Source organism: Pelodiscus sinensis, chromosome 1 (assembly GCF_052426305.1).
Source record: "Pelodiscus sinensis isolate ZL-2025 chromosome 1, ASM5242630v1, whole genome shotgun sequence".
In the NCBI taxonomy this organism is placed as follows: Eukaryota; Metazoa; Chordata; order Testudines; family Trionychidae; genus Pelodiscus; species Pelodiscus sinensis.
Window position 1 is genome coordinate 82,485,650 of NC_143052.1, and position 27,478 is coordinate 82,513,127.

The 27,478-nt window shown below is 42.9% G+C and overlaps 1 protein-coding gene across 6 annotated transcripts in view; it reads right to left on the reverse strand.

Annotated features, from left to right (window-relative positions):
- The window catches only part of TMCC3 (transmembrane and coiled-coil domain family 3), a 232,097-nt gene that overhangs the window by 52,741 nt on the left and 151,878 nt on the right, over window positions 1-27,478 (reverse strand). Inside the window, exon 1 of one of the 6 annotated variants that reach the window (XM_075933361.2) lies at window positions 8,581-9,079. The exons of 4 other annotated variants lie outside the window; for them this stretch is intronic. In XM_075933361.2, coding sequence (XP_075789476.1) covers window positions 8,581-8,658 — 78 coding nt within the window. In that variant the 5' untranslated portion in view covers window positions 8,659-9,079. Of the gene's footprint in view, window positions 1-2,545; window positions 2,787-8,580; window positions 9,080-27,478 lie in introns of those variants that run through there. One more of the 6 variants, XM_014571098.4, reaches the window with a different exon arrangement.

Below are 27,478 nucleotides of genomic sequence, written 5' to 3' on the forward strand. Positions count from 1 at the left end.
AATAGAACTTCTAGTTTTGTTAGTAAGAAAACCTATTGAGTTAGTAAAGTTTAGAAGGATTACATTTGTGTCAATAAAATGTTGGTAAACCAAGATGTCTTCATACACGCCACAATGAAAAAAATATTTCCATCAATGATCATCAAATTTTATGCACAAGCATAGTAAGAGAAAAAAAAAAAAACAGTGCTTGGGAACATATTAGAATTTGATTTAAGAATATTTATTTTGTATATTTTTTAACATGCAAGGTTGACAATTTGGGTTTGTTATAAAGCTTTGACTTTTTGAATCTCAATCTACTGTCATCAGACAATTATTGTCTGACATTCCCTATTACCTGCCCTGCCATAATTTCGAACAACTATTAAAACTGACACCATAATTTTGAACTGATTAGATAAAACTGAAAAAAATATTAAATAAAAATTGAATGCTGACAAGACTACTCAAAACCCCATACTCAATCTCCAAAAGAGCATGCTTCCCATTCAGGGGTCACAGGAGAAAATAGGAGTACAGGTCAAATCTCCCTTGTCCAGCACCCTGGGGACCTGAGTGGTCCTGAACCACAGAATTTACCCAAAAAAGGGAGGTCAAGGCTACCTGTCTGGGTGTAGGGTTCTACTCCCAGCTGGGGCTGCGCTCGGTACCACCTGCCCTGCAGCATCCAACTTCCCCTTCCCCAACACTGCACCAGCTCCAGATAGGGGCCACCCCACTGCCTTCAGCCCCAGCCAGAGCTACAACCCCTTCCCCACAGCACAAGGCCAGGCTACATGCCCAGATGCTCGCCCCGTTGACTTCAGCCCCACTTGGGGTTGCGCTCCTGGCCACTGGCCCCACAGCTTCCAGCCCTGACAGGGGTGGCTTCAAAGCTAACACATCAGGGCTATCGATGAAACAGTTCACACCTCTACTGTTCTAGCTTCCTGCAGACTGGAACATTTCACTGCATCATGATTCACAACTGTAGGTGTTCTTCACAGCTATAGCTTCTAGAGATCTCTTTTCCTTCCACATGAAAACGAAGATTCTCAAGAGGGGTAGCCATTTTAGCTTTCAACTTTAAAACAAAAATTTCTGTAGCACTTTAGAGACTAAACAAATGTATTTCATACCAGGAAATGTGTTTTACCCACGAATTCTCATGATGTAATATATTTGTTAGTCTCCAAGATGACATAGGACTGCTTGTTGTTTGATTCTCATGAACAAAGTGTACCTCACAAGGAAGAGTCCTAGCTCACTGAGCAAGCCTTAAAAAAAAAAGGGGGGGGGGGAGACTTGGAAACCTGTTTTTGTCATATCCTGCTGAACTATAAGTTCAGGCTTAACATCATTCACTTAATCACGAGGCAGCTCATTTGCACTCTAGATCCACTGAAACAGAAAGTGGGTCTGGCCCACGAAAGCTCATCATCTAATAAACCATCTTGTTAGTCTTTAAAGTGCTACATTGTCCTGCATTTTGCTTTGCAAGGTTAATTCTTCAGTTCTCCCTCCAGTTACACTCTGTCCATCATCTCCCCAAAATGACCACAAGTCTGGATTGCAACACACTTGCCTATTGTGTCAAGATGCTGAAACTTGATATCTGTGTGCCCATTTGATTTATATCCTGAACAGCAGTGTATCACAGATCAAATCAATTTTGTTGTCTGCATCCCACCAGAGTAATTAGCTTTTAGAAGGCAGCCTTGCAAAAAGACAACCAAACCAAGATCAGACCACATAATTAAAACCTCTGTGTGCATGTGTATGTGTACACACATCTTTTTACTAAGTTTTAAAGTTTAAAGCAGAGTTAATGTAGACCCTGATCTTGCAAGCTAAATGCACAATAACCAGGCTCCACAAAGGGCATAGCGGCAGGAATGAATGATTACACGGATTTGGCTAGAGCTATGCAAAAATTTTCTGGCAGAGACCCAGAGCCAAGTTCACATATCTCTATCTAGTCCAAATAATTGAAGAGAACACTGTTCTCCATTTTGCAGTCATGAAATAATTTTCCTAAAGCAACAGAGTGATGAGAAACAGTGGCCTTTAATCCATCCCGCAAATCTGTGTGGGCATAACATCTATTTGCACAACTGGGGCATAAACTAGCAGCACACTGAGACATAGGCAAAAAAAAGTTTAAATACATACTGGACTGTGTAGCAGTTCTCCCCCCTTTTATTTTGTTTAGTGTAGCAATTAGAGATTTTTAATAACAGTAGCCATTATTATTTCAGCTGTATTTAATCTGAAAACTTAAAGGATATAAAAGAAATCAACTTTATAAATTCCCTGCTGTTCAATATTGTTCTATTGGAGTATTTAGTTTAAAATGCTTTGAAAGTCAACAATTCAGGAAAAAAACAAACCTTCTTCTACTACATTGTTGAAATATCCATGTTTGAGTTGGAGCATCTTAAAAACAAGAAGTATTCATTTTATCTTAGCCATCTTTTCTTTTTTCCTCCCTACAATTTCAGTTTTTTTTTAAAATATCCTATTCTAACACTCTGCTAATAGGCATCCTATCATTTTATGGTACCTTAGGATGGAGCACCCAAATCTTCAGAGATGCTGTGGAGTAATGATAGCCATATCTGCTTTTAAGAAGGCTTGAAGGCTTGAACAGTGTTCCGTCTCATCCCATTATCCAGATTCAGACACAATGTGGGAACACTTGGAAGGATGTGCAAATAGCTTGAATACAAAATATTTGGGAGGGGCTCTTTTAATAGTTTCATTAGAAAGATCTTTATATTTAAAGGAACACTACCATCATATAATTTTATAAAATATATAGTTTGAGTAAAACATTGTAATAGAAATCTTCCTTTATCATCACAGAAAAGTATTTCATCCAAGGACTCTGAAAATACAACACTTGTAACAAAGCTTGTGTATATATTATTAACTTGAACAAGTTAAATGAGGTTTCCTTTTCACCATATATGCAGTTTACTTTTGCTCTCCACTTAGCGTAGACAGTGGAGCTACAACGGCCAGTTTAATTAGCCATAAAAGAAAATGTACATTCTAGTCATCCTACTGTAAAATAAGCTCTGTGCAAGATTTTGGTTCAGACCCATTCCTCTATATCAAATGTGGTAAATCCCTATATCTGAAAACCTGAGTTTGAGAATCAGATCTGAATTTTGTAGTGAGACTGTCCGCTTGAAGTGATTTTTAAAAGCAGACACTTACTGATTTTTTTAAAATGTTCTTGAATCTCAAAAATCCTGCTCTAATACTTGTTAGCATTAAACACAGTAAGATGTGTCTTCAATGGTTTCTTAAAACATAGCTAAAATAATGCTGAAAAAAAACCAACTAGTTGAACATTAGTCTAGGCCTAAAAACATACAACACTTGGATATGACAATGACTTCAAAGGTACACTAAGAATGTTGGCAGTGACGATGCAGACATAGGAGATTACCTGCATTGCTACTTGACAATGTTTTATTGAGTAAGTTTCAGTATTAGTACTAATATCTACTAATTGTTTAACACAATGACCCACATTCACCCAGGCAAAAACCTACTGAAATGGAGTTACACCAAGGGTTAATTTGGTTCCAATTGCCATTGCACACATTTCATAGCTGTCACAGTACTTCAGCACACAAGTTAGTCTATCTCCAAGCTGGTTTTCAAACTGGCTCCCCAGGCGGACTGCCTCCCACCGGCCACCTCACCGCTGCTGCCTCTAGTAGGCAGCAGCACGGAGTAGCAGGGGGCTCCCCAGAAGAGGGGTTGGAAATGCACTGGCTGCCGTCCCGCTAAGATTCTATGAAGTTACATGACTATTCAATTACTTGATATCCAACATCCCTAATAGCATGCATTTTTCCAAGCTGAACCTCAAACAGTTGCATTTTCCCCACATTTCCAATCACTTTAGGTTGCTTTTTGTTTTACCTCCAAACACCTTGGTGATTACAAGGAAAGATAACAGAAACAAGCCATCTAGAGGAAACAGGCGAAGAAAGTTACTAGAGGCTGCAAAAGACATCCATACAAGGAGAGATGAAAAAAAGTAAGATGGTTCGGTTTATAGATGTGCTGGAGGAGAGGGATCAGGAAAGAGGAAGACAATTATAAACAATCTGCAGTGAAGGTAGATCAAATATCTTTTTTTTCATAACAATGTAAAAGGAAGGGGGACTTTGACTAGACTTCACCAATACAAGGAATTTTTATAACCACACAACGTTTATAAAAGTTACGAGAACATCCAGTTTTATTAGATAGATTTACATTTTTTATGAAGGGATAAACTTGGCACTTAATTTGTGTTAGTGTTTGCCAGGGCTGAGCCCACACACCTCTAGACCTGTCAGTTCATAGGCCCAGCACCTCTGGGATTGCTGCATCAATTATCAATTTTAAAAAATGGCTTAAATTGCCAGTATTAAATTGCTTGAGCCCTGGAACCTCTTTCATTACAAATTAAGCCCAGTATTAAACTCATCCTTCAAGTTATAAACCCACCATTCACTGATGGGCATTAATGAAAAAAAATTCTTATTGATAGGAACTACTATAATTAGTGTTTCCTGTACCTTTTTCTGGCACAGCTGATACTATTCAGTCAGACTATACAGATCAATAACGTGACTGAGTAGGGCAATCTTTCATTTTTGGTTTCCCCCCCCCCCCCCCCCAAAATATCATTTTGAAGCACATTGTGGAAGAAATGAGACCCTCGTTATTATTTGCCTGGCTTCTGTTAACTGTGTCATTGTTCTAAAAGACAACAGTTATGTTGGTGGGCTACAGATGTACCCGAATCTTAATCAAGACTTTAGTTAGTAGTAGAAGTGGAATAGGAACCTGGCAGTGAAGGATGGGGAGCTCAGAATTTCTTGATGCCAGTCACCCAGATAAGTTGTACCTGTACAGGATCCTGAAGCTTTGCACTTGTTTGAAGAATTACTGAGGGGAAGACACCGTGCAAGCAGGAGAAACCACTGTCCTATCTCGTTTTTCAAAACACTGCTTCTTCCTGACCAGCATCAATTTATTCTTCTCAGACAAGAATGAGCCAGATGTTCTTCATTCAAGAGCTCATTTCTTTTAGGCACTGGGATCTTCCTGATGCTACTGACATTATATACAAAGAGAGAGACCCCCCCCCCCAGCTTGGTGTCTTTGCTGTTTAGATGGCAGACAAGCCCAGGAGGTCTGGCTGCTTCTCTAAGTGGTCTCAAGAAGAAACTGAAATGAGGAAGAGTGTCTGGCATGTTAATTATAATGAAGTTTTAAAATTACTTCCCCCCCCCCCTTTCATCAAATTCTACCATCTTGATATTCCCCTTTCATAATGAATTGTTCTAACTCTTGTACAAGCTGAAATGGCTGTTTATTTTCCCCTCCAGAATAGACAGCCAGGTTCCTTCCTGCCCTCCCCTCCCTTTGAAAATAGACTTAATTTTTTCCTTCATCTGCTAATCTGATCTATCTTTAGAAGAATTCAAGATGGATGTAGTGACGTGTAGCACTTGTAAAGTCTCCTCCACACCTTGTCTTCCAAGAACTACATTTAGAACTCCACATTAAAATGTCCTGCACCATCATGTTCCCAAGGTCCCCTAGTAAAATCAATCCTGGCCTCTCTTTCCCTCATAATCCTCCGTTCCCCCTAAACACCCCTCAATAAATCAATTCCAGGCTCCCTAATTTTTAGGGAGGGTTTCTCTGGGGCTGCTGCTATTCTGGACCTCCCTTGTGGATTATTCTGCGCCTCACTCCCATGACACTCTGGGAAATGCAGCAGTGAGTGGCTTAAGTTGCTCTGCTCTCTCTTCCTACTTCCCTCCGCTTATAAGGAAAATGCCCATTTCCCTGCTTCTTCACTACCCAGTCTCCCTACCTCAACTTCTAGGATAGCAGAGTTCAAGCTACTCTGCTCCTTTCTTTTCCACCTCTCAAGGAATGATCGAGAAGCTATCCAGCTCATTTATCCAGAAAAAACAACTTGTTGTGGGTAAGTGCAAGTGGAGTTTTTCCAGCTTCCAGCCATATGATGGATCATAACTATCCATTTACACAAGACTTAGTTCCTCCAATTCTTTTGATTTTATAAGAAGTCTCTTTATATAGGGCATTCTTCTTAAAGCCTCAGCTCCTAGAGTCAAGTGTCTCACCTTACATTTTTTTTTTAAAAAGAGTAAGTTTCTAGTCCTCACGGTTGCAGAGAAAAGCTTTAAGAGTTGAAGCCATCTAAATGAGAATAAAAAGGACCCAACTTTTTCCCAACAAAAGAAATTTTATTATTTTTGAATGCCTACAGTTGCCAATACTGAAAATTCATCATGCTGATTTGTTACAGCTATTAAATTGATCTGCTGGACTGAAGAGAGACTTCAATTTAAATTTTCAAATAAAAATCAAGAAACAGCATCATGAATAGTCCACAAGCTCTCTTCTGTCATCATGCTAAGCAATTAACATTTTTATCTTCCACAAAGAAAAGAAAATTTATGAAAAGTAATTTGCTCAATGCTATACAAAGCAATAGACAACAATACCGCTGGCTTATGTGTAACGTATGTCAAATTTACAGGGCAAAGGCCATGCTATGCTGATAGCATACCAACAGTAAAAGCCACAGTGAATGAGGTTACTTAATTTAAAACATTTCATTATGCAGAAACAATCTGAAGCTCACAGTCTCTTGTCTAGCAGTGCCATTTAATGGGATGGGAGGGGTGGAAAAAAAGACTAGCATTCTATGTAGGAAAAGGAAGCAGTCTTCCTCCACAGATAAATAATCCAAGTGTTTCAAGCTGTGAAGCTTGTTTATTTTGAAGCAGTAAATAAATATCTTGTCTCAGTAGAAGAGTGGAAGCAGAACAGCTATTTTTGCTTACAGCCAGAGCCAGCAAGAGCAAATTACAATACAAGGAAGAGAAGCTTTGCTTTCTTTTGCCTAAGCAGTCATAAATACAAAGAGGACTTCACCTGCTTAACACACACAGGTAAGCTGTTGATTTCAAATCTGTGCAAACTAGCCAACCCCATTAGCCCAATCCATAGTGTACTTATACATTATGATCACTAATATAAAAGGTGCGCATACATACAATCTTATTTTAAAAGATGCAAAACAATAAAACAAATTACAGGCAGTCCCCGGGTTACGTACAAGATAGGGACTGTAGGTTTGTTCTTAAATTGAATTTGTATGTAAGTCGGAACTGGTACATATTGGAGGGGAAACTCTAGCCAAACATTTCTCCAGAGCTCAGTTTTATTCTCCCACACCTCACTTCCCTCAGTCCTTTATTCTCAAGCTGAGGTGTCTGCTGAGAAAAGCCGCTCTGCGTCTCCCTGATCTGCGGGGAGGAAGGGGGTGCTAGCTTCGCGTCTCCCTGGTCTGCTGGGGGGAAGCAGCCAGTGTGGGGTTGCCTCACCCCATTTGTAAGTAGGGATCCGATATAAGTCGGATCCATGTAACCTGGGGACTGCCTGTATACCACTTCATCAAGAGAGAATTGCCCCGTAAAGCTATACATCATGGAATCTACAGTATATGAAAATATTGCTGGAACGCTCTTAGAAGTAATTTTAGCATACAACATAGCAATTGGGCCCTACTAGAGGCAAATCATTTGTACTACAGATTTTCACTATAAGGGAAATTTAGGGGGGGGGGGGGGAGAGAAGAGAGAAAGCCTTTGCTTACCTAAGCAATTTAGGACAGAGACATCCCAGAGGGGATATAAGCATGAACAGCTAATATTCAAAGAATTAAAAAGCTAGTATTCTGTTCACTTTTTGTGTTTGTTTTCCATTACTCTCAACTTCAGCTACTTTCTTTAGTGAATTTATTTTAAACTTCAGTTTCTACAATCTGTCAACAGTCATTTATTTTCAGTTTCTTATGCAACACAGCAATGAAGCAATGTTTGAGTGATGAACACTGAATGGGAAAGTTTATTAAAAGTTTTCCTTTACATTAAGAAAATAGTAAACATCTGTTTTGTGAGACACTTTAAAACGGACAACCCAAGTTCTGGTCCAAGTGTCAGCTGAGAGAATGCCCTCAGAAGCACACCTAAATTAAAAGATCTTATACACTACACATTACATGACAGGCTCAGCAAGTTGTCTCTCAACTTGTTGCCCTCGCTTAAAGGAAAGACAACTGCAATCCTCACAATCGCTGTGGCTTGTAGTCATCAGGAGGAGCAAAACAAGCTACCTTTGGACTGAAAAAAACGTGTGTTTCAAGCAGGGCAGTGAATCCCTCCCTCACCCATAGCCTGAAGCGCTTCCACTATAACCTTTAGCAATTAGCCCCAGCTCCAATACTATCTAGCGCAGAGGTATGGGCCACACGTACAGAGGATGAAACGTTTAGTTTGGATCCCTTCCCAATAGGGGATGCCAGGCGCCTTCAAGCAGATCTCTGCGCCTCAGTGGGATCCCAGGCACTTGCAACGCAGCGCCCGAGGGAGGCGACAGGGGCCCCTTGGAACAAGCGTCAGGAAGTTTTGCAGCCCCTGCCACGGAAGGGCCAATCGCCACAGTGGCAGGCGGGCAACTAGCCCTGCGCGGCGAGCGGGGAATTACCCGGGTCTTGGCGCGCTGGTGCCGCTCCGGGTCGGAATAAGTCCTGTCCACAGCCAGGCCGGTGTCGCTGCCAGGCATGGTGCCCCCGAGCCCGCGGGCGGCGGCGCCCTTCCCGACCCCCCGGGCAGCCCGGGAGCCGCGCCCGCGCAGGGCAGCCCGGCTTCGCCGTCTTGGCGCTTGTGCCTCCTCCCGCCCGGTGCGCGAAGCGCGGACACGCCCGGCAGCTGCGGCTGCTTCCCCCGCCCCAGCGCCTTTAACCCTCGGGCCGCCGCCGCGCTGCGCCCCCGCCTGGAGCGGCTGAGAGCTGGGGTGGAGCCGCGCCCGCCTGGACAAACCTGTCCCACAGGACGAGCGCTGCTCAGCCACAGCCTCTCTTCAGGCAGCCGGGCAGGGGCGAATGGAGAAAACTCAAAAGTGGGCCCCCAAACCCTATTTTCTGGCCGGCTAGTAGGTAGCCTCTTACTCTTACTCATTACAAAGATAGCTTCCCCAATTATCACCTCTAATACCATTAGCTCACAGACATTTACCTCCCCCCCATCCCTCTTCTGTTCTGAAATGTGATTTGTCCTTTTCATATTTGTTCATTTTTTAATTGTATCCTTTGGTATATATGGTTGTGACTATTTTCTTCCACTATTTGAGCTGAGGAAGTGGGTCTGGCCCATGAAAGCTCATCACCTAATAAACCATCTTGTTAGTCTTTAAAGTGCTACATAGTCCTGTTTTTTGTTCTTACTCTGCAGGCAGCCCAAAATCTCAGGCTACAGGCAGCAGGGGCCATGGCCCTTCTCTCTGCTGCTGGGTCTTTCTCCGCCCTTTCAGCCAGCCAGTTAAGAGACACCAAAGCTGCCCTTGTTTTGCTTTAAAACCTTTTACAGCCGCGGGGTCCATTTAGTGCTCCTGGGTGGGAAGCACTGGCCAAGCAAGGCTTGTACAAGCTAAGCCTTCCCACCCAGGGCTAAGGGCTTGCCTGCATTTAAAATGCTGCAGCACTATAGCTCTTGTAGACAGGGCTAGATCAAAGGTTAGAAAGGCATTCTGCCACCAGTGTAGATACAGGCAGTCCCCGGGTTACGTACAAGATAGGGACTGTAGGTTTGTTCTTAAGTTGAATTTGTATGTAAGTCGGAACTGGTACATATTGTAGGGGAAACTCTAGCCAAACATTTCTCCAGAGCTCAGTTTTATTCTCCCACACCTCACTTCCCTCAGTCCTTCATTCTCAAGCTGAGGTGTCTACTGAGAAAAGCCACTCCGCGTCTCCCTGGTCTGCTGGGTGGGGCGCTAGCTTCGCGTCCCCCTGGTCTGCTAGGGGGAAAAGCAGCTAGTGCGGGGTTGCATCACCCCATTTGTAAGTAGGGATCCGATGTAAGTCGGATCCATGTAACCCGGGGACTGCCTGTACTTCACTTTCCCCAGAGGCAGTAGCTAGGCCAAGTACTCTCCTATGGACCTAGTTCTGGCTAGAGCACAGGTTAGGTCTTTAGTGTGTCACTCATGAGTGTGGATTTTTCACTAGGGATGTAATGGTGTAGTCCACTAACCAACAAGCAAAAGCTTTTAGGTTAATGCTATAGACTACATGCATTCCCCCACCTCTTTGCCAGGAAATTTTTTAGCAGGCTGGCCAGCAGCCTGGCTCAGTCCTGGCTTGTGCTGGGTCTGGGACCTACTCTTGCTGCAGCTCTGCATTTCAAGTGTATTAGCAGCCAGATGAGCAGGCAGCCTGACTTAGTTCCGGCCTGCACTGGGTCCAGGGACTCAGACCCACCCCAGACAGAGGCTTCTGCCACCTCATAATGCTGCCTCTGTATCAGAGGCAGCAGCACGGGGTGACAAGCAGCCAGTCTGCCAGGGGAGCTGATTTTTAAACTGGCTCCCCTTGTGGACCAGCTCACGCCTGGCACCCCAGCCAGAGGGCTCCTCCCGAGTGGAGTCTGAGCACACTGGCTACCGGTCCCACCCCCGGGGACTATAGAATAATTGAGTGACTGATAAGAATTCATGAGGTTAATCAACTATTCAATTAACTGATATTTAACAGCCCTATTTTTCACATCTATGATAAAGTTGCTGACTCGTACAGACCAGATGCCATTGCCACAAATGGTGTCCAGGCCAGGAGAGTTCACAACTGTACGGTGAGAGACAGAGTTTTACCGACCTAATTTCCTAGTGTCAACCAGGCCTAAGTGTCCACCAGCATCCAATGATTCCATCAATATAGGGTATGCCCACGTTAGAAACTTTACAGCTGCTGCACTGCAGTATAATTAGGCAGTCTGAAAAAGAATTTGAAGAGCAACTAGCAAAAGACTCAAAACCTAACAGCACTTTTTAAATTACATTAGAAGCAGGAAGTTTGCCAGATAATCAATGGAATCACTGGATACCTAAGCTGCCCAAGAAATACTTGAGGAAGACAAGGCCCATAGAAGCTAAATTACTTCTTTGCATCAGTCTTCACTGCAGAGAATGTGAGAGAGATCTCCATGCCTTCCCCATTCTTTTTAAGTGGCAGATCTGATGAACTGTCACAGACTGAGGTGTCAATAGAAGAGGTTTTTAATCACACCAATCAATTAATATTGATCAGATAATATGGACCACATAATACTCGCCCAAGACTTCTAAAGGAAGTAAAAAATGAAATTGCAGAGTATGTAACCTATCACTTAACTCAATCTAAGCACCAGAGGACTGGTGGATATGGCTTCTAGCCCCCACCCCGTGCCCTAGGGTAGCTCCCTAAATTCCCTCTAGGGTATGCGCCTGTGTGGGCAGGCACAAAGAATTTTAATCCCACCCATCCCCTCGGCAAAGCTACAAAGCAGCACTCACCTTCCTCGGACCTGGCAGGTGAGCTACTAATGGTGGCTTGGTGGAAAAGTAGGAGGCCAGAGCCATGTGGTGGCTGCTCAGTTTCTCTGAGGGTGGGGCCACATGGCAGGTGGCTGCCTGTGTGCCAGGGCAGCTGTTGCCATGTGGCCCTGCCCCCGGGAGCAGCTGGGCAGCCCCATCACATGACCCCGGCCCCAGCTCCTATCCTGCCTCAGAGCTGGGGCGGACTGCATGACAGATGGCTGCCGGAGCTGGAACTGGGCTGCAGTACAGCTGCTCTGGGGGCCACGGTTGGGGTGTAATGCAGCCACAGCCTTAGCCCCAGGATCAGCCATACCACAATCCAAGCTCCAGCTTTGGCAGCTGCCATGCAGCCCACACCGGGAGCAGCAAAGCACCTTCCACATTGTCCTGGCTGCAGCTCCAATCTTGCGGAAGGGTGGAAGGTGGGTCCAGAGCTGCGTAGTGGCCACCCGGCTGCTCCTGGGCTGGGCCACATGGCGGGGGTCTGCCAGAGCTGGAGCTGAGCTGCGGTGCAGCTGTCCCCTGCTTGGCACCAGCAGAGAGCTGTTTAATCCATTGCCAACCAGGCAGGGGTGCACCTGTGAGAGCCACTTCCCAGAGCATCTAGCACAACGACTGGCCTGTTCCTCAGGTCCAGGTAGGTGCCAGTCTGGGCTGGGTGCCAGTGATAGCACGATGGGTGGCAGGCTGGGTGGGTCCCACGCTTGGTGCCAAGCAGGAGGTGCTAGGATGGATGACTGACAGGTACAGTGCCAGCCTGGGAGGGTGCGAGGCTTTGAAATGCTGCTGCGGGAGCCCAGCATCATGCTCTTCCAGCATGGCATTTCAAAGCAGCAGCTCCATGGAGCCTGGGGTCAGTGGAGAAGTCCCCAGCTGATCCCGGGCTCCACATGGTGCTTTTGCCTTTAAAGCATAGCAACAGCCCTAAGGCTGTTTCTACACTTCAAAGGCGGAGATGCCCTATTGACTAGTCGATGCAACATGCATCAACTATTCGATTAGAGAAAAAGACATTTGTGGACAGGGAAGAGGGGTTTTTTTTAAATTTTTTTTTAAGAAGAGGCCTCCAGGAAAAAGCACAGGTGCCCTGATGGCCACTCCGTCCACAGTAATCACAACTTAAATGCGAGATAGCATCCAATCAATGTGGACGCTATCTTTCGAAAAAGCAGATCGCTTTTTCAATGCGCTTTTGCTGTGTGGACACTCTCTTTCTAAATAAGTTTTTCCAGAAGATCTCTTCCAGAAGTGCTTCTTCTAAAAGAAGCCTACAATCAAGATGTAGCCAGAGCAGCACTGTGTAACAAATAACATGTGCATGCTGCGAGCAGTATTCATTGGTGGAATGATGTGTGCAAAAAGAAAGCAGTGTTTCTAGTGAAGAGAATGATGAGAAGACAGAATAATGTGCTTAGCTCCACAGCACCTAGAAACTGCACTAACTGCACGATTACCAAACAGATCAAACAGAAGTAAGTACTTATCACCTCCATGTGAAAGAAGGAGACTTCTAAACTATATTTTCATTATGTAAGCAAGTATAGAAGTTCCATTTAAGGGTCTAGCCAGTCTCAGGCCAAGTCTACACTACCACAGGCTGTTGACCTAAGTTCTGCAACTTCAGCTACATGAATAATATAGCTAAAGTCGATGTCCTTAGATCTACTAACTGTGGTATCTTCACCACGTTAAGGCCACAGCTGATGCTTTCCCATCGACTCCACTTAACACTTCTCATTCTGGTGGAGTACCGGAATTGATGGGAAAGCTCTTGGTGATTCATCAGCCCCCCTCTCCCCCCCGGATCAATCACTGTTTATCATCCAGCAGATGGTGAAGATATGCCCTAATGCCTCTCTTTCTTCCTTCTCCCTCACCTATTTACACACATGTACTACTACATCCTCCATGGATGGTAGCATAAACACAGGGACTCCGTTATCCCACAGTATATTCACAATACATTTATTTTTTCTTGCATGAGTACAGACAAAAAGACCCAGTCCAATCACACACACCTCTATTGCCTTGTGCGATGTCCCTTCCCCACCACTCGAGATGTAGCTCTTTAACATAGTAGTTAAGTGAACAGCACAGATAATTCCATAGTCCCATGAAATATTATCTCCGCATTATTCTCAAAACACACACTTGATTTCTCAATCTGTATTAAGGATTTTAAATTCTTATTAATCAACTAATTGATAATCAATGTAATTAGCATCAACTATTCCATTAGTCAATAAGGGCACTTCTGCCTTTGAAATATAGCAAGAGCCCTGTGAAATGTAGGAAGCACCGTGGGGAGCACAGCTAGTGGGGGACTCAAGCAGTCCACCGCTGGCCCCGCACTCTCTGCTTTTGGAATGTACAAGAGCCCTGGAAAGGCTCTTGTACATTTGAAAAACAAAGCGCCGTTGGGAGCCTAGGGCCAGTGGGGGAACCTCCAGTGGCCTCACAATCTGGGCAGCACTTTGCTTTTGAAGTGTACAAGAGCACCCCTGGCGCATTTCAAAAGCAAGGAGCGCAGAGCCAGCGAGGGACTGCTTGAGTCCCCAGCTCACCCCAGGCTCCCCTCAGCGCTTCTGCTTTTGAAATGTAGCTCTGCTCTTGCTACATTTCAAAGGCGGAAGTGGCTCTAGTTCCCTGCTGTGCCCCGGCCCCTTCTCCCTTATGGAAACGGTGCTGGGGGAGACCTGCTTTTATGACTGCTTCCACCAGCTCCGGATCCTATTCTTCCCCCCATCTCCCTTGCTGCCTCTTTCTGATAGAGGCAGCAAGCGGGGAGGGAAGCGACTAGTCAAGTCACTAGTCAACTATCCAATAAGCATCTGCTTATTGAATATCAACTAGTTGCTTACATTCCTAATCTATATATTCACATTCAGTGTAAATCTGTGTTCATTTTTGTCCTGATATTGGGAACATAACTTAAAGAATATGAAGTTGGATTAAAACTCGCATGTATTATACTGGTGACTACAGTAAATAAATTCTCTTATGTTCCTGTAGTTTTCACCAACTACTTTATAAAATTCAGTTGTTTATGAAAAAGTGAATTCATTGTAGCCATCCATCATGTCATTTTTAAAGTTCAAATATCTTATACCCATTTACTGTTCTGAAAGATACACTGTAATTCTATCATTCTTCAGTATTCTCCCTTGCCAATACAGTACTGGCACTATCCACAATTCATAACACCCGGCACTTCCCCTATTTTTCTTGCCTATAAAAGAAGTGACCTTTGAAAAATAAGTGAATTGGGAATTAGGGGTAGGATTTACAAATGCCATGCAGGCTGTTTGGAGAAACTAAAAGGATATTGAAGCACATGGATGGGAACTCACATTCTGTATTCCTACACACAGGAGAGCAGATTCTCAACCCCAGCTCAGGCTGCTTTGTGTTGTCTTTGGAGCACAAAGTAGCTGTAAGGGCATCAGAAGATTCTCTCTAACAAAGAGGAATCCTTACTTTATATAATGGAAGGCATGGTGATCCAGTGGATGGGGATGGACTGGGAATCAGACTGGTTCTATTCCCACCTCTTCAGCTGACTTTGGAGCAAATCATTTTCTCTCTCTGTTTTTCTTACCCCAGCTATAAAGTGGAGACAATGGCACCTACTTTGTTAAGACCTTTGAGATCAATGGATGAAAAATGCTATTATATGAGGTACTTTATCATTGGCAGAAGAACGTCCAGCCCGCTATGCCCCTGCCAGCTCCAGCCCTGGTGAAGCTGGTGGTGGCTGAGACAGGCCCTGCAGAAGTGACAGATTCATCTTCCAGGACCAACTGCACCAGTCCATGGCGCCCCACCCAAAGCACAGGGGCCCAGAGCAGTCACCTTGACTCACCCTACCCAAGGGATGGCTCCGGCCTGGTCTACACTACAGAGTTAGAAATGTAAGGCTGACTGTGTAAATATCTGTACTACAGTGTTCCTACCTCTGATTTAACTCACCCACTAAACTGATCTAATGAATCCCTCTCTGCGAGAAGCACAGTGCTTAGATCCATGTAGTTAGGTCCATGCAGTTACTGTGTAGACACTGAGTAGCTGACATTGCCTGTTGCTGCTGACAACCTGAGACTTGCAGCCCCACAAGGGGTTGACAGCCAAAGCCCTGCTATCCCACAAGAGGCTAACAGCTGAAGTCCCAGCACCCTGTGGTGAGCTGGCAACTCTGGTTGTCAGTGCCTCACAATGCCCCACTTAAGTTGGCGCAACCGCTCGTGGTGAGGATGTGCACTGCCGAGAGAAAGTGCACAATGTGGACAAGGAGCTGATTTAGTTACTCAGCAACTGTAGCTCAACAAAACTTAAATCACCCTAATTTTATATTGTAGACATTCCCTTGGCATGTTCTTAACTTTACACAAAAAAGTTCATCTGATTGGGGACTTGGATTGTAAATTCTTCTAGGCAGGGCATGTCAAATGTATTTGTCTGTAAAGTACCATGGCACTGCATAAAGCATATAATGCTAAATGGATGACACCAATTATTTCCATAACAATAGACAATGAGCCTGATTCACTTCTCATTGAGTTGTGCACCACAGAGGCAACCCCAATGGCTTCAATGGAGTTACTCCTGACTTATTCTCCCATCAGCTATTTCAGTGTAAGACCCAAGTTCCTACTTTACTCACAAATGGAATGCTGATTACAAACTGTATAGTTTTCTCGTCCAAGTTTAGTTCACTCTGGTATGAAAGCCCTCCTTTAAAACAACATGAACAGAGTGCAATGTTAAGTATGTAAGCTAGCAGGCTAATAAACTGTTTAATGAGCCATTAAATAAATGTGTCTAATACCCATTTAAAATCAAGTATATTCAAAGCAGAACATTTCTACCTGCCCCTCAGCAGTTGTAGGTTTTTGCCAGCCAATGATCAAACATGTGATATAGCATATAGAGCTCTGAATTGTGTGACCACGACCTGAACTAATAGCTATTGATACGGGAGAAGCCAACATGCAAATCCATTATGTTTAACCTGCATAAAGTTTCCAGTTACCTGATTTTCATGGCTTTTTAAAAGCTAGTAAACAACAACAGTAACAAATGGCAGCAGCAGTCAGGAAAATGGGGGAGTAAATTTATATCTCAAATGAAAAGGGCATGCTTCTATTACAGTATCTCAGAAATCCAGGGTACAGTTTTCTTAACATCTAATTTAACTAAAAAATAATAGGGTTACGTCCTGTTTTTGTTGCACCTGTCTGGAGTAGCTGCACTGAAATTTGAAGAGTTACTCTAGGTTTGTCTCCATAAATGAGATGCAAATCAGGCCCTTTGCCAGCGATCTATTGATTCCTCTTGGGACAATTTGTTCTTGCTATATTGACAAAATGGAAATTTATACAGAAGTCCAAATCCTGCTTGTTTTCAGTAATATTCTAATAATTCCAAAAGTGCATTCCAGGTAAAAAGCATAATTAAATATCCAATGCAAATATAATGTTAATGTTAGCAACAGAAGTCATTTCCTCCATCCCATCCCCAACCAAATGCCTTTTAAAAATATACAATAGTATTTTGTATTAATTTGTCCAAACTCTGCAAGTTACGAGTCTTGACTAGGTAATCCCATAGGTTTTCTTTTTATTTAGTAAGATGCTTTGCATTGTTTTCTTTGGGCCTTTATAAGACTGTTTATTAGCTTTAATTTGTTTTATTTACATGTATAAGGAAATTTGGGTGGGTGAAATTCTGGCTCCACGGATGTCATTGGAAGTTTTGCCAACTATTTTAATAAGGCCAGGGTCTCACTCTACGTTTCTGTACACGTACACTGAAAAGTTACTTACTGTTAAGGACCCAAACCCACAATATCACACATAGGTTAATGCACATTATGAGATTACTCTGGTGTTTAAACTGAAACATATGTGAGAGCTTTCCTGAACCAGGGCCATGTTTCTGATTGACAGAGTCACAAAGATGTAGATTTGGTGAGGTTTCAAAAAGTGTATGGTTCACTACAAAGTAGGTTATAAGATATTACCTCATACCACCCTGGCACCGTAACCTATATTCAGATGGGCTGGGAATTAATAAAGGTTTTAGGCAGAAACTGAAAGGAATCTCAGCAAGAGAAAATTTAAACACAGTACTAATAATCATGAGAATATAAAATATTTATTATTATTTAAAATTTAATCCAGTGCTGTTTTGGGTTGGCTTTTTGCCCCACTGAAGGCTCATATCAAATTCCAATAGTTCTTTTTTTTTATATACAAGGTTTAGGAATCTAACAGTATAAAATTAAATACAGGGCTATGTAGCACTTTAAAGACTAACAAGATGGTTTATTAGATGATGAGCTTTAGTGGGCCAGACCCACTTCCTCAGTTCAAAATAGTGGAAGAAAATTGTCACAACCATATATACCAAAGGATACAATTTAAAAAATGAACACATATGAAAAGGACAAATCAAATTTCAGAACAGAAGGGAGATTGGGGGGGGGGGGGGAGGTAAATGTCTGTGAGCTAATGATATTAGAGGTGATAATTGGGAAAGCTATCTGTAAAGTAGAGTTAAGAGTCTCAATATATTTCACATCTTCTGCTTACTGCAGTATCAGTGAATTCTAGATGTTAAGAACATTAATCCCAATTACCCAGCCAATGAAAAAAATTAGGGAGTAGGCCCTTGGGAAGGAAATTGCTATGGTTCCCTATCCAACAATAATTCCCATAGGAAGTAGGGCATGCCCTTCCACAGAAAACTTTGCAAAACTAGCCCCCAAACTTGGTAGATACAAGGGATCATCAGGAGACCAGAGAGGTCCCCCAACCTACCCACTCTTCACATGCATTCTCCAACCCAGACTTTAGACAGCATGCGGAGGCATTAGCAGAGACTTGGCAGGGGGAAGAAAGAAGAGAATGATGGTGGCATGCACGTGGCTGAGTTCCTCTTCCTGAGAAGGGGAATATCTGCTATGGGAGACGCCCTCCAGGCATGGGTCCAGGAGCTGGATCTGTCTTTGTTCTGTCTCAAGTATGAAGCTTCAGGTTTCCTGAACTTGCTTATAAAAGCAATATTTCCTGACTGCTCTTCTATTTCAGTACCAGTGATGAGAACTGACACTGCCTTTTCAATTACATTTAACAGGAAAAGAAAAGCATAGAAGTATGTAAACAAACTTTTGTACCAAAGAAGAGATCTTTAGGAGAGAAACAAATACAAATATTTCAGGCAATGCCAGTGGTGCCTCCATCAAGGAAAATATTGTAACTAGGGAAAAAGTACCTTTAAGAACAGTGTTAAGTAGTTTACTCATAATTTGCACATGTAACAGAATTACTAAACTAAAATAAAACCTCAGAACTCTTTTATTCCCTCCCCCCTTAGTTCTTGCACAACCACTGAATTTTAGGAGATCTAGCATAGTAAAAATCTCTTCCTCCCTCTCACTTCCTCTTGTATTTTGGGAGCACCTTGCAGGTTTTGGCATATTTTGCAGTTATCTTCATCAGTCACACTTGCAATAACCTGGGATGAAATATTGGCTTATTTGAAGTCCATAATTTCCTCCTGGGGTCAGGATTTCACACCAGGAGTCTGAGGCCTTGTCTATATTACAGAAAGTGGACTAGTGGAGGTGTATCTTATACCAGGAAAAGAGTTCTTTTGCAAGTATATTTTATAGCAGTTTCCAAAATAATCTATATTGGCACAAGCAGTCCCCATCCTCCCTCCCCGTATCTAGCTACATCAACTAGAAGGTATGATTTTTTTCATACTCCTAACCAACAGCACCATACCAGCAAAACTTTTAAGGGTAGGCCAGACCTAAGAGAGGCAGAGTAGTGGAGAACGCCCCCTCCTCCCCTTTACAGAAGCCTGAAGGATCCTGGGGAGTAATAGAATAGGAGACATCTAGCAGCAGTCAGAAGCCTCTGGACGGGGAGAAGACAGAAAGCTCCGTCTCCCTTCCTCAGGTCAGAATGTGTGGGGCTTCAAATTTACCCAAGTCTTAAGGCACTAGGAGATGTGCTCCTACATGAGGGGTATTCCAACAGCTTTGGTTGCTGGATTGGGGCTGATCTGATGTCATTTGTAAAGCACTTTTAAATCTGCTTTTGAAAAGCAAGTAAGAGCTAAATATTATATTATTACAAATAACATCATCATCTGAGTCTCTCATTAAAGCATTGCCAGTGATCTTGCTAGGGCAACTCCCCATCTCATTTTTTTGTAACCACCTCAGGCATGCAAGTTTAATAGGTCTCTGGCAAATTTTTCAATACCTGTATACCACAATATTATTCTCAACAAAAAATCCTGCATGCACATGCCTGTAAATCAACACAAAGCTGATAAATCTAATTATAGGCCTGCTGGTCAAATGATTCTGCTAAATCCTATCTTAAGAAGTAACATATTATATATACCCACACCCGCGTATGGACTTTTTTATTAACATTGTAAGGAGGGAATTAAATGCATCAGCTTTCTTGTTTTGAAGACAGAGGCTGATTAGCACCTACAGGCACTGATATTTGTCATATAAATTCTGATTAGTAGAAATTCCTACAGCCAAGTATATAACAGCCTATGGACACATCATATTCTGAAGTTTTGGTAATTAGTTGAGTCATTAGAAAAACAGAACTATTAAGTATTCAGGATTCTTTGTTCCTGGGCATTGACAAATTCTACCAAACTAATACAATATGTCTCTCAGATTTTAACTGAGTAGGACTCATAATAAACAGAGCATTACAAATTATTCATAAGTCAAAATATTTTTGTGTGTACATTTTAACAATTTCTGGTGTAATGATGCCAGTTCTGGTTCTCATGTGGCGTCACTGGTTTCTATTATCTCAATCACACAAGGTCCTGATTTTTCAGTGTTAATGAGTAGCTGCAGCTTCCGTTGACTTCAATTGCACTTTTGCCACTAAAATTGATCAAGACTAGCCTTTTTTCCAAATGAAAATTTTAATTTCCTTCAACACTTTCAAATTTTTCATCTAAATACCCAAAACTTTTTGAAACAAAAAACAGGACTGTGTTGCACTTTAAAGACTAACAAGTGCTACACAGTCCTGTTTTTTGTTTCAGCTGCACCAAACTAACACGGCTACATTTCTACCACAAAACTTTTTGGAGTCTGAAAACTAAAAGTAACCAAACATATTTTTGTCAAAAAAATCAAAACCATTTTTAATGTCACGTGCAAATTTCTCCAACCAGGTCTCTTCAACACTTTTGAAAATCAGGCCTCATGCTGGGCATGTTCGCAGTGCAGCTCCGGTATAAATGGTTGCCGGGCTGCTCAGTTGGAGCTGGCCTCCGGGGAGGGAGTTGCTCCTGCCCAACCTCCAGAGCAACAGCTGGACCTGCCGCCATTGCTGCAGTGGACAACCCCTTCACTGCTGCCCCAGACACTGGACCTGCCAACGTCACGGCCACCACCAGCCCAGCGTCTCCAGGTGGGGTCTCCGTTGGCCTCGGAGCTGGGGTAGGAAGCAACCCAGGGCAAGGGGTAGGGAACACCCCAGTAGGTTCGGGGCGTTTCGGGGAGAACTCCCTGCCGAGCCGGTGGTAGGAACCACCCACCCCACTAATAGGGCCCTGGGTTGGGGTCCAGTGGAGAGGGAGGGCCTGGACCCCCCCCACCCCATCTACCCAGAGCTTGGACTAGGCCTCAGGGCCTGCATTTGTGCTGGACTAGGCCTCAGGGTCCGCCTTCACCTTGTTCTAGGCCTCTGGCCCTGCGTTTGAAAGGACTAGGCCTCTGGGCCTGCATTGAAAGGGACCAGACCTTGGGGAGCCAGCCACAGAGCCATACGTGAGGGATATTTTCCTACCCAAAGGTTCAAAAAGTTAATGCTTGAAAGAGCTAGTAAGCCGATGAGAAGAAGAATGATGATTCATTCAGCAATGAAGCCTATTTAGTTTTATTTATTAGGAAGTGTACAAGTATGGGCATCAGGAGCCACCAACCATAGAACAGAGCCACTCTTCCGTGACTTTTCCAAATACAACTTCAATACAGGTCTGGCAGAATCAGATTCTATTTTCTTATTTATATCTGACGATTTATGAGCTGAGATAATTATGTTCAGACCTTGGAGATGGAGTGACCTTTCTTGTCTAGTTTTGACTATCTGGGAACAGTCTGAAGGAGTTCTATCGATGAGTAACTCAAGATGAAAGTTTGTGTCTGGGAGAACACTTGTCCTTATGCAGACAGAGTTGACATTACAGAAGTAGAAAGGAGATAACTAACAAAGATTCTTGAGGCATCAAGGACACTGACAATCTGAGCTAAGAGTTGAAACAGCTTTCTATTTTGGGGACAAACATGATTTATAGCCACATAATAAAAACCTAAAACATTACTAAAAGAATGAACTGGAATAGCTAAGAAAAAAAAATCTCTATATATGTTATAACTGCAGAATAAGTGACCTAGCAGGAAAACCATGTCCATCTGTTCTCTAAATGTGTATGATCTCCTGGAGCGGTTTCAACAAATCTGTATAAAATGTTCTTTTCTGTTACTGATCTGGAAAATTCCTCTGATTATGCAGGCATTGTTGGCCCACTACCCAAAATCATCATAAAGGTTTATAAAAAAAATGGGGGCGGGGGGGAGAAATCCCATGGTAATAAATAAGTAAAAGACACATCTGTATGCAACTCTGTTTCATTGATGTGGAAATGAGGCCAATCAGTTGAGTCTAACCAACAGGGAATGCTAATATTACCAGGCACTGCACATAAACAACACAGCAGATTTTTTTTTTCCAGAATTAAACTTTGTCCTTAAACATTCATATAGTTTTAAATACAAATTTCTTTAAGATCAGAATACAAAACCAAATTATGATCCTTGCTATGAACAAGATGTAGTTTGGCTCAACAGACCTAAAGTTTTCCCTCTGTCACCCAGTAGGACATGGTAGTTTACTGATGGACATAATTATTTTTATTTCCTACATAGAACCCAAATACTGAAATCTGTACACACATTTTACTCTGACAAGACTCCGATTGAGCCAATGGCTCCCCTCCTCTCCCCCTCCCCCCCCCGCCCCCAGACTTTATAATTTGGTCCACTATATCCTTTCATAACTATAGTTCTTTGTATGAACATGTTTTTTCTAATAATTTTTCAATATCCCTTAGCAAAACAGTGCTAGTATTCATTAACAACCAGGCAATCAGTGAGCAAATGCTGTCTTCAATAGTTTTTTTTATATCAAACCTATCATGATGATATCCGAGTGCCTATAATTACAGGAATAAAACAGATCCTAGTTAGAAAATTTAAATCAGTCAAAAACAGTACTTACATTGAAATATATTGTGAAGATATCTTAGTCTTTGTTCACTATTCACTTTATTTTTAAATATTTTATATACTTATGTATTAACACAACAGTATGGAATTTTACAAAATGAGAACCACCTTGAGTTTAGATACAGCATAGTGTGATATACAGGTGGAGTGCCACATCCTCACCACGTCCTGTAGATTACAATTGACCCCTGCACTGAACAGTGCATAAGCAGGGCCTACATCAGATGAAGGACAAACAGCTATGGTGGGCATGGGGGATGATCTCGGGACACATAATGAAAGGTGAGCTATTCATGGAGGAGGGTATTTTCTATCCTGCAGAGAGCAGAATAAATTGATTCATTTTGCCTGTTACAGTTGGTAATTTAGGGGAGTAGTTGTGATAACTGGCCCTTCAAATTTACCCTAATTGTGAATTCCCCTGTGAACAGTGAATGGAAGTTTATGGGATTTCACAATAAGCCTTAACAGTCATTGTTGGGAAAAGGTATAATAGAGAGACAGAAAGACTGAATTAATTCACACAAAAAGGTCTATTGATATAACTCAAGCACCTCATTAACACCATGCTTGATGGGATAAGAGCATGTGGGATTAGAAGCATGTGGAATTAGAAATCAATGAGTCAAAATTGGTCTGTCAGAAGTTAGGCCTAACTGGTGGACAAACTAATGTGTGAATGAGTTATTCCACCTAAAGCTCCCTTTTGGGTCGTCAAACTAGTTTTGAGCAAACTAGTAGCATTTCATGCTTCAGAGCTAGTGACAATTTGTGCAATCATTGATTCTTCTCCATCTATGGTAAAGCAGACGGTGCAAGAAGAAATAGATTTAATGTATTTCCAGGGCCAAATTCTATTCCACTAAACCAACTTTAGGCAATTTATTATACACTCAGAGCAGAATTTGAAACAATTACTCTACACTAGTTTTAATTGCTGAAGTCAGCAGAGTTTAAATTTTAGGTGGATCTAATACAAGAACATTTTTATTGTGTGCTTCACACCAATGTTGTCGGATCCTGTCCAAATCATCATGATTAAATTAACACAATACAGGAAAAATTAAAATTTGCAGTGAACATATTTATTCCAGTTGCCTTAAAATGATGGAACATATGGAATCTACTAAATTGCAAGGAAGAAAATTCCATAAACTTGGTACATAAACTACCAAATGTCTGAGCTTCCACTGACAGAAGCAAATCAAATAGTTTACTAGTTCTGATCACAATTAACAGGAACTTAAAGGGACAAATGATTGCCTAGATAAAGTGGGCCCGCATTTATACAGATCCACATGTGTAAATTCAAGGACTTTTAAAACCAATGCAAGATTTGAGACAGCAAGTGCACAGTTTTATAATACAGGCAATGTGCACAGATGGCCATGCTCCAATAATAAATGAGCTGCTGGTTTTTTAATTAACTGCATCCTCGTTGTAATACCAGTATGGATTTCTAAAAGATAAGGAACAGTAATCTTGCCTTGAAGAAAACAAATGTTTGTCAATAATTCTTTAAACTTACTTTGCAAAGCAATAGTCTTATTCTGAAGATGATTTGTAGATATCAAAATTCAATTCTAGTAGTAGAACAAAGATGCATATCCATTAATAAAACTGAAGACATGACAGCATCCGGATAGTTTATATTTGAGAATCAAGTCGGTTATACTTTGTTTAACAATCATCAAGATGGGAGCATTTGCTCAAGCCACGCTTTGAAGCTAATAACGAGAGCTCCTATTTTGTTCAGATTCAGTTTAATAATACTTTAGAGCAAACATATGAGACTTAACAACACAATAAGGGATAGGAGAAAAAAACCAGTTGAGTGTCGTCTGCACAAAAAAGGGCAAATTAAGCTTTCTTATGACTGATCATTTGGAAGAACATTCTTGAAAGAAGAAGCCTCAAAACAGATCCTAGAGGAATATAACAGGAAAAGGAAGCAGTACTGAACTTGACTAACTTAATGAGATATTACTGAGCAGAATGCAGTTGATTTTGGAAGAATTGTTAGCTTTCAGAGATGCTCAGGCCTACTTCGAGACATATAAGATCTACTGACAATGCTGCCCTGAGCTTTCTTATTTATAAGGAGAACCACAGGCATTAATTGAAATGTAAATCACACAACTGAAGGAGACACTATTTTATATTTCTACATCATCTTGCACTAATTAAGACAGGTCTTCAACCAAACACACACATCACTGTGAATGAACAGCCGAGTCTGTGCATGCTAATGAAGGCAAACACTGAACGTTAGTAAACTGTGTAGGTGACTGAACAGGCAGGATAAGTTTATAGAAACACGAGAATGAACTCAAAATGAAAAGGCTGAAAAAATAATTATTGACAATCCCTACTGAAATCAACAAATTCACCACATATCCCTGGGGTTGTATTGATCCCAATACTTATGGACTGATATTACATTTGGAGAAAAATCAGTGAATGTAAAAATTTACAGTCCAGAAAAAGAATCTAAGTTAAATTAAATTTAAATGGAAAGCCAGTAGGAAAGTTCCTAATGAATCGTATGGGGGCTTGATTAGATGACATCTAATTATTAGAGCAAGCAAAGAGAAGGAAGATTAGACTTCAACAAAATGTTCTTTGTGGGGGGAAAAAAGCAGGTCCCATCCTATACTACCTTCGGTTTTATGCCACCACTGTTTGAGGGGTGATAACGAAGCAGCCACACAATAAATCTTACTTGGGGTCAAATCCTGGAACTAGTATGGAGCCTAAGTAGCTAGATTCTTAGTTTGGGGTCACTGTAAAGCAGTGGTCCCCAACGTTGCGTGGCTGCCAGGCGCCCGGGGGCGGGGCCATGCAGGAGCTGGGTGCCCAGGGGCGGGGCCACGCAGGAGCCGGGCGCCCGGGGGCAGGGCCACCCACGAGCGGCGCGCCCGGGGGTGGCACTGCGCATGTGCCGTGCGCCCGGAGCAGGGGCTGGCAATGCACCCCGGGCCGGCACCGCGCATGGGCCGCGCGCCCGGGGCCGCCCACGAGCCACGCGCCCCAGGCTGGCACCGCACATGTGCCCTGGGGCCGGGGCTGGGGCCGCCCATGCGCCCCGGGCCGGCCTTGCGCATGTGCTGCGCGACCAGGGGAGGGGCCGCCCATGCGTCCCGGGCCTGAAGCCGGCACCATGCGTGTGCCGCGCGCCGGGAGGGGCCCAACCCAGATGTTCCAGAAATCCCCCGGCGGGCGCCATGGCGCCCGCGGGCACCGCGTTGGGGACCACGGCCTTAGGTACTTCTGAGATCCTCAAAATCCCACTCAGTTACTGCCTAACCCCCTAGATACCAATACCTGCATGGTTAAATCCCCCTGGGCTCCCAGGTTTCTTTCAGTGAGCATGTACACAGCCCCTCAGGGTCGGCAGTCAGGCACCTAAACCCAGGAAAGATCCGTAAACTGGGCCTTCCTTTGCCTGTCTCCTGTGCAGGGCCAAACCACAAGGCATTCCCAAAGCCTGTCTTACCCCACACGAAACAAGAGGTGGTGATGCCGCCTGCCTTACAACATTTAGCCCCATATGGTTAGGACACTTTCCTGGGATGTGTGAAATCTGGGTTTAATACCCTTTTTCACATCAGACCCTCCTCTCCCAGGACAATGGTCTTTCCAATGGGCTAAAAGTCATGAGGGGCATGACCATCACCTCCTCCTGGCTTTGGCACCTAACTCCAGGAGAGGGTTCATGGCTGAACATCAAGTAGAGAAATACACCTAACTCTCCTTGTTAAAGCACGGGATCAAGCCACACCTCTCTCCTCAGCATTTGCTACTGGCTATTTTAGGTGGCTCCTGACTCGGTTTGCTGACTTTAGTGGGTACCTTGCTTTCCACCTACTTGGCATAGGGAACATGAAAGCCCAACTCAGTGCTGTGGATAAAAGCTATCGCTGCCACTCACCATAACTGTAGAGATGCCTAAATCTCTTTGTAAATGTCACCTTTAAGCTTCGTGTCACTGGACCCTGGTCTACACTAGGGCTTTATTTCAAAATAACCCCCCTTAGGTTGAATTTATAAAGCAGAGCGTCCTCACTACCAAGCCCATTATTTCAAAATAACAGGCCACTTCTTTCAAAATCTGTGCTTCTGCTTTCCTTGGGGAATAATGCTAATTTCAAAATAGTTAATTTTGAAATACCATTAGTGTGGATGCTCCAGTGCTGCTATTTTGAATTAATTACTCCCCAGAGTAATTTGAATTAATTACTCCCCAGTGCTTCCTGAGGCAGCATGTCCACATTAACGGAGCCTGCCTCAGGTTAATTTTGAGGCTTCCCCACAGTGGGGACATGCTATTCCGATTTTGTAAAATCAGGAGATAGTAAGTCAAATTTAGTTATTTCAGAATAATTTCCTAGTGAAGACATACTCCGGTAGTGCCATAGGACATCAAGGTTGTGTTTGATCCCATAGGCCATACAGTTATTTTTATAGTTTTTGATTTCTCTCTCTGCTTAGCTATTATGTAAACCAGGAGTGGGCAATAGTTTTTGATCGGGGGCCACTCCAAGAATTTGATAAGTGGTCAAGGGCCACACTCTTCCATGATATTAATGGAGGAAGTTCAGGATCTGGGATGAAGGTTGGGTTCAGATTGGAGTATAGCAGGGAGTACAGAGTCTGAGGGAATTTGGGTGAAGGAGGCGATTGTGAACT